This window comes from Podarcis melisellensis, assembly GCF_964234715.1.
Source record: "Podarcis melisellensis genome assembly, chromosome: 8".
Classification (NCBI taxonomy): Eukaryota; Metazoa; Chordata; class Lepidosauria; order Squamata; family Lacertidae; genus Podarcis; species Podarcis melisellensis.
Genome location: NC_138540.1, coordinates 24,570,900 through 24,578,594, shown reverse-complemented (window position 1 = coordinate 24,578,594; position 7,695 = coordinate 24,570,900). Strand labels below are relative to the sequence as shown.

Sequence of the window (7,695 nt, the reverse complement as noted above, 5' to 3'; positions counted from 1 at the left end):
GCCTTCATGGCTGAAAGGGTGGGATCTGAACTCAGCGCTCTCTCCCAGGTCCCAGTCCTGGGAACTGCAACCAACGAATCCATCTTTATTACGGTCAAATACCAGGCAGTTCCCAGGAACTGTAGTTTAGCCTGCCTGTCTGCAGCAAGCAGATTCCTGGCTATTATTTATTTTGGCCTTGGACATAGGAAGTAGGCAGATCTAGACAGTTTGACCATGACTCTCAGGATTTAGCCTCCTCAGCATCTCTGGCATAAGAAGTCTGAGCGAATTGTATTTATTATTACGAAATAAAATACCGTATTTTTCACTCCATAAGATGCACCTGACCATAAGACATACCTAGTTTTTAGAAGAGGAAAACAAGAAAAAAAAATTCTGATCAATGGATGTATGATTTTTGTGGTTTATGCTGTGGCCACAGACATGTGATTTGACGGTGAGTTTGGGGTAGCCCAATGCATGTGGATCCATGCTTTGTAACCACGTTTTTGCGCCCTATTTTTAAAAAACCCATGATCTGCTTTTTGCTCCTGGGCAATTCGGCTCCAGGGACCAAGCATTCACTCCATAAGATGCACAGACATTTCCCCTTACTTTTTAGGAAGAAAAAAGTGTGTCTTATGGAGCGAAAAATACGTTATTATTACTATATTTATTCATACCCTGCCTTTTTCCCTGTTGTGGACTAAAGGTTGTTTCGGATAAAGTTAAGAAGAGCTAGAAATATAGCAGGGGAAATAATTAAAAATAAACATTGATAGAATTAAAACTCTCTATATATTATCTGTTAAAAACATGGAGAAAATTACAATAAAAACAGCACCAGCACGGTAAGAGTAAATTGGGCAGGTTAATTTCTGCCTGGCTTGGCAGGGGATGCTTCCCAATAGATCAGCTTCCCCAGTCCTCCATTCTGTAGAACCAAGTGCCACCAGGGTCTGTCCATTTACCCACCAGGTGCCCTTCTCTTACCCCCTCCTGGTCCCCATGCTAAGTGGTATTATTGCCCTATTTCACCCTATTCCTTGGAACCACTTGGCAACACTCTTCACAGTAAGCATCTCCTTAACTAGATAGAACTTTAGCGGTCACTAAACAACTTTTGAGCATGTTTGTTGATATTACTACTATGTTTTCCACTTAGGCCTCCCAATACTTAAGATATGGATTGATTAAAGGGGTTTTTTTAATTAAAAAATCAATTATGGAAGAAATTAAGTTACATTAATCCAGCTTTGTTTCCCAAGTACTGAAGAGGTTGTCCTGGTTGAGGCTCTTACATGTCGTGGCACTATCCCCATGGTGCCCTTTTCTTCCTTCATCAAACGTCAGTGGAACAGCCAATAGTTTGCTTCCTTATGCTGCATTATCATTGTTGTCAAATCTCAGTTGATCAATATGTGTCCATTTTTATTGATAACATTTAAAAAATTTAACTCTTTGCAATGCTTTTTATGACTGTATTCACTGGTATGGAGTCCTGTCACCTCTTTTTTTAACTTTGCTGCCCTTGGCAGCCATTTTTTGCAGCCACCCTCAGCAATTTTATCAAGATATGAGTGCCAACATCTCCTTTTCTAATTCATTAAGAAACAGCACTGGGTCTATGAGACTTAGTTCCCAGCATGCAAGCTTTAGAACTGCTGCCGCTATGATTCGCTCCCCAGTACCTTAAGACAGAAGTGGGGAATCATTTTCAGTTTGAGGGAGGCAGTAGGCCAGTGGCGTGCAGAGCAGGAGGGGTAAATTATTATTATTAGCCAAGTTACAGGGAACCAGGCAGAAAGCCTTCTCCCTGGTGGCACCCACCCTGTGGAATGCCCTCCCACCAGATGTCAAAGAGAAAAATAACTACCAAACTTTTAGAAGACATCTGAAGGCAGCCCTGTTTAGGGAAGCTTTTAATATTTAATAGGTTATTGTATTTTAGTGTTTTGTTGGAAGCTGTCCAGAGTGGCTGGAGAAATCCTGCCAGATGGGTGGGGTATAAATATTAAATTTATTATTATTATTATTGAGTTTCTGCGTCTCATCCACAAAAGGCTTCTGCATTCACTTACAAACACACACACATACGCATCTGCCTTTCAATACAAGTAAGCACACTTTAAGGACACATTCCAGCTTGGCAAAGAAGTTGTGAAGCAGGGGTGGGGCCTTGGGAGTCCTGAAGGGGGCACATTTGGCCCCCAGGCCCGAGGCTCTCTACCTTGCTGTAATATTCGCAATGGTAAAACATCATATCCGCATTGGGAGTCAAGCCTCCTAACCACAGGACACTTTTATGACTAAGGTGTGTGATAGAAAAGAAACCCAAGTCAGTCGCTCAGCTTCGGGGCAGCTCTGCCTGGCAAGTACCAGCACTCTTCCGGAGAAAGAGTTGCATATCCTTTGTAGGCAAGTTGCAGGGAGGAGTCAAAAACCCACTTCCTAATGCATGTGCTGGAGTCGGTCCTCTTTTGCAAGCATTTGTTTTTAATTGAGGAAAAAACACCAAGCATCAACTTAGTTCAAAAAGAACAACATAATTGTGTTCTCTCTTTGAACAACAGCCAAATGTTCTGTAGGAAGAATCACCCACTACAGCAGCCTTATGTATAGAGCTAACAGCCTTGCTGGATCAGACCAATGTCCCAGCTAGTCCAGAGTCCTGTCCTCACAGGTACCACCCAGATTCCAGAATTGAGAATAGGTGCACTCTCCTCTCCTGCGGTTTTCAGCAACTAGTATTGCTGCCTCCAGTTGTGGCAGCAGAGCATAGCAATCATAGGTAGTTGCGACCAATAGCCTTCTCCCTCCATGAATTTGTCCAATCCTCTTTTAAAGCCATCCAAGTTGTGACTTATCACTGCCTCCCATGGGAATGAATTCTCCCGTTTTAACCCTGTGCTGCAAGATTGCCCTCCAGTTCAGATCATCGCCTCTAAAGTCAGACCCTGACAGGGTCCAAACTAGAAGCAACTGACTAGGAAAAAGACCTTGGAGTCATAGAGTTATAGCCAATGCTAGTCCTACTCAGAGCAGACCCACGGAAGAAGATGAACAAAGCTCTGAATAGGATTTAGTTGGATACAACCCAAGAGTTCTCTTGATAATACTGGCATATAAATTTACTATTAATTTCATCAGATCTGTTCAGAGGATAGCTTATTTGGATGCACCGTAAATAAATTAAGGAGTCAGAACCTCTTGAGCTATTGCAGATCTCCCAGCAGATCCTGATCTGTCTTCTGTCCATCCCCGATATAGCAGGATAATTCTTGTGTGGTTTCTTGGTTTTGTTTTAATTAGTCATGATGATATTGGGGTGGAGCCTCCTTGTTCAGCAGTAAGATTGACCTGGTATGCAGCTACAGCCTTCCATGTGCTCCTTTAACCTGGGGCACTGCAGATATATTGGACTACAACTTCCATCAGCACCAGAAAGTAGAACTGGCTGGGACTGATGGGAGTTGCAGTCCAAAAAAAAAACACAATAGCAACGCTGGAACTGATGGGAGTTATGGTCCAAAGTGTGTGGAAGGAGGAGGAGTTGGTCTAGGTCCACCATTACATAGTAAGGCCTCGGAAGTTGGGCTCGCTGCAAGGGGGTAGCGCCGCTTGCTGGTTTAGCAGCTTCTCGAGAACATTGAGCTCAGCGTCGCGCTTCTCGATGTCATCCGAAGGAGTCCAGGACATGTCGTGCTGCAGTTTGTAGGCACCAAGGAACTCGCTTGGGCAGCTGGCCCCCCATTCCTATGAAAGTGGGGGGGGGGAGAAAGAGAGAAGGAAAGAAACACTTATCAAGTCCCCAGAATGCCAGCAGAAAGTGTCTACACCATGTTACACCAAATCACGCAAAATCGGCATGCACAACCGATGCTCTCTACTGCTAGGCCAGTGTCCTTCAGGCTTGGGTCCTTAGCTTCTTGTTGGACCACAGCTCCCATCACCCCTGAACACTGGCTGACCTGGCTGGGGATGGTTGGGAAATGGGAGCCCACAAACATCTGGGGTGCAAGCCTGAAGAACCCTGCACTATGCTATGACAAGCATGTTGGCCGACCCCTAAAACAGCCTTCTCCAAGTACACTGGTCCCAGCATATCCTACTCTGAATGATAGCAGTTCTCCGGGGTCTAAGGTCTCCAGCTGGGATTGGGAACCTGAGTTCCTGCAGACATTGCTGGACTTCCAAATCCCACCAGCCCTAAGCCACCATGCCCAGTGGTCAGGGATGATGGAAGCAAAAGTACAGGAAAACCTAGAGGGCTACAGGCCATGATCTCCAGAGCCTCAGGCAAGAAGCCTTTCTCCATCACCTGGAGAAGCCAGGGGCTGGAATTGGGACGTTCTGTAAGCAGACAGATCTTCCTTGCCACAAAGTGATGCTAAGTATTTTGCTAGTACAATACAAACAAGATACTTTTTTTCTTATTCCAACACAATCCATAAAGAGAGTCAGGCCAATGGTCCATCTAATCCAGCACCCTGTTCTCACAGTGGCCAAGCAAATGTCTCTTATGAAGCACATAAGCGTGAGCTGGGTGCAATTGCAACCCTCCCCTCCTGCAGTTTCCAGCAAATGGCACTCAGAAGCATACTGTCTCCAACAGTGAAAATAGAACATAGTCATCAGGGTTAGTAACTACTGCCGTCCATGAATTTGTCTAACCCATGTTTAAAGTGATCAAAGCAGATGGCCATTGCTGCCTCCTGTGGAAATGAGTTCCATAGATTAGCTATAGACTCATTCTGAATAAGTAGTTTATCTGTATTCCAGCACTTAGCTTCATTGGATTTTCATCAGTTCTAGTCTTATGGGTGTGGGGGGGAAGCTTTCCTCTGTTCATTTTCTCCACATCAGGCATTATTTTTATAAGCCTCTATAATGTTACCTCTTAGTTGCCTTTTCTCTAAACTCAAAACCCTTTTAAAAGAAGGGGTCAGTACCTTAGGAGAAAGCATGGAGAAGTAGCGCTGGCCACTCTCCCGCCTGTACAGGTAATAGACATTGCCTGGCTTTTTCACAAAGTTGCAGGCAACGTGGTGCAGATCAGCATCTCTGTTAGCCTCTTCCAAAACCTAGAACACCAGAGAGAGCGAGAGAGCGAGAGAGCGCATTAACACCCCACAAGAGTCTTGGATACAAACAGTTGGCTAGAATGTGGCGCTGATAACGCCAAGGTTACAGGTTTGATCCCCATATGGGACACCTGCATATTCCTGATGGAGCACCAAATCACTGAAAATTGGCATGCAAAAACAGATGCTCTCTACAAGTAGGCCAGTGTCCTTCAGGCTTGGGTCCTTAGCTGGTGTTGGACCACAGCTCCCATCACCCCTGAAAACTGGCTGGGGATGATTGTGAACTGGGAGCCCACAAACATCTGGGGTGCAAGCCTGAAGAACCCTGCACTATGCTATGACAAGCATGTTGGCCAACCCCTAAAGCAGCCTTCTCCAAGTACACTGATCCCAGCATATCCTACTCTTCAAAGTCCCTTCCAACTCTACAGTTCTTTGATTCTATGAAATATTGCTCTTTCTCTCAAGCTTGCTGCTTTCCTCCCAAATCACATCACTGAAACTTTCAACTCTAAACTCTGGCTTTGTCCTTCTAACTAGCCTGTGCTGGGGAAGGGGGCCCACCCATCTGCAATCTCACACAGAGTTCTTTTCCTTTGTTCCCCCTTAAGGGCCCATCACCCAGGCAATCAGTTCAGGGGAGTTTTTTTGCCTGCAGAGATCTTGTGGACCTCTTTTCATATGGCTTTGAAGGCGCCAGCAAATCAGCCAATTGGCTAGTGTGCTGTAGTGGTTGGAGATGAGGTTGCTGTGAGGATAAAACAGGGAGGTAGAGAAAAAAACCTCTCTAGGATGCGTTATTTTAGAACTTTGCAAGCCTTTTATAATGGAGTTCTTCCCTTCCCCACATTTACCTTTCTGGCTTGTTCCTGCAAGTACCGGATTTGTTCTGCTATGACGGTCAGTCTGTTGCAGGCATTTGCTCGGGTGAAATCATCGGCCTGTAGAAAAGAACGGAAACAGGAATATTTTTTAAAGAAGACTGGAAATCTGGGTCTCCATATAAGCAACAAAAGTTCAAGGGTGGTTTTTGTACAGCACTTTGAGACATTTGCGCGGAAGGGCATTCATAAATGAACAATAATAATGCATTTTTAATCAGTGAAGGCCCATTGAAATTGATGGAAATAAGTGAAGGCATGTCCATTAATTTCAAGGTGTGTACTCAGGGGTGTAACCAACATTAGTGTGCTCAAACATTTTGACATATGTGAGTAGCAGTAATGACCCTATTTATTTATTTATTTATTAATTATTGTGTTTATATCTTGTGTTTTGTTCTCTACAGAGTTGAAGGCAGAGTACATGGTTCTCCCCCTCCTAGTTTAATCCCCACAACAGCCTTGTGAGGTGGGTTAAGCTGAGAGGCAATGACTGCCCTAAGGTCACCCTGTGAGAGCTTTGTGGCCTAATGGGGATGTGAAGTATACCTGTATACGTTCAGTATACCTGAAGGAGCGTCTCCACCTCCATCGTTCTGCCTGAGGTCCAGCGCAGAGAGCCTTCTGGCGGTTCACTCGCTGCAAGAAGCCAAGTTACAGGGAACCAGGCACAGGGCCTTCTTGGTAGTGGCTCCCGCCCTGTGGAACGCCCTCCCACCAGATGTCAAAGAGAAAAATAACTACCAAACTTTTAGAAGACATCTGAAGGCAGCCCTGTTTAGGGAAGCTTTTAATATTGAATAGATTATTGTATTTTAGTGTTTTGTTGGAAGCCACCCAGATTGGCTGGGGAAACCCAGCCAGATGGACGGGGTATAAATTTATTATTATTATTATTATTATTATTATTATTATTATTATTATTATTATTATTATTATTATTATTATTATTATTAACCCCGATGTCCTAGGTCCAAGTCCGGCATTCTAAACACTACACGGAACCGGCAAATGCAGTTTGGGGGACACGCTGACATGCTCACTCTAGCTGTCATCCAGAGGCCACCATTGCCAAGGCCCCCGGAACAACCACCGAACATTCAATCAGGCATTAATAAACAAAAAAACACCCATTCTGCACGTGCCCGGAGGCTCATCAAACACAGGCGCTCTGCACGCTCTCAGAGGCACCCTCCTCGCTCACCTTCTGCACCTGCTCTGCTAGAGCCACCAAATCCGAAGGCCGAGCCTTCCGCGCAGACGGCGCCAGCTGGAAGTTGGACTCCACCAACGCCGCCCCCTGAGACAAGGCGGCCGGAGACTCAGCAGCGACACCGGCTTCGGACTCCGCTTCCGCCCTGGCCGCCATTCCTCGTGGCACAAGCCCCTCCCCTTCGACCTCCCATTGGCCTCCGATCGCCTTACGTCAGAAAGAAGGCGGGGCACCCAGGGGACAGAACGGAGTAGGCGGAGCCAGCCTTTCCGCCAATAGGGAGGCCACGAACGGGGTGGACGTACGAGTCGCGGAGGGGCGGAGCCTCAGGAGATTTGAGGCGCGGTTCCCTTTTGTAGGCGTGGCCACTCAGAGCCCCTCTTGAGAAAGAAGGCAGGAAATGGGCGGAGCTTCTGGGAGCGGTGCATAGACTTGCTAAAATTTATAGACTACCCTAGGCTTCTGAAGTGGTATTGCGGGTATCAGCCGAACCTTCCCCCACTCTTTTCCCCCAAGGGGAAATCCAAAGTTT

General features: G+C 45.9%; 1 protein-coding gene across 1 annotated transcript; it reads right to left on the bottom strand.

Annotated features, from left to right (window-relative positions):
• Positions 1–2,458: 2,458 nt before the first annotated feature.
• LOC309376957 (uncharacterized protein C1orf50 homolog) lies at positions 2,459–7,347 on the bottom strand. Its single transcript, XM_081923916.1, has 4 exons — positions 7,155–7,347; positions 5,924–6,010; positions 4,935–5,066; positions 2,459–3,738 (listed from the first exon to the last, which is right to left on the bottom strand). The coding sequence occupies exons 1-4, from the start codon at positions 7,317–7,319 to the stop codon at positions 3,553–3,555; spliced, it is 570 nt and encodes a 189-aa protein (XP_081780042.1). The 5' UTR covers positions 7,320–7,347; the 3' UTR covers positions 2,459–3,552.
• Positions 7,348–7,695: the final 348 nt, after the last annotated feature.

Bases quoted from the DNA above. Each gene is read 5' to 3' on its own strand.
- LOC309376957 (XM_081923916.1), bottom strand. From the start codon at position 7,319: ATGGCGGCCAGGGCGGAAGCGGAGTCCGAAGCCGGTGTCGCTGCTGAG. The intron at 5,067-5,923 runs GTAAATGTGGGG...CTGGTGTTCTAG, and splicing joins TGCAGGAACAAGCCAGAAAG to GTTTTGGAAGAGGCTAACAG. The intron at 3,739-4,934 runs GTACTGACCCCT...CCACTTTCATAG, and splicing joins TCTCCATGCTTTCTCCTAAG to GAATGGGGGGCCAGCTGCCC.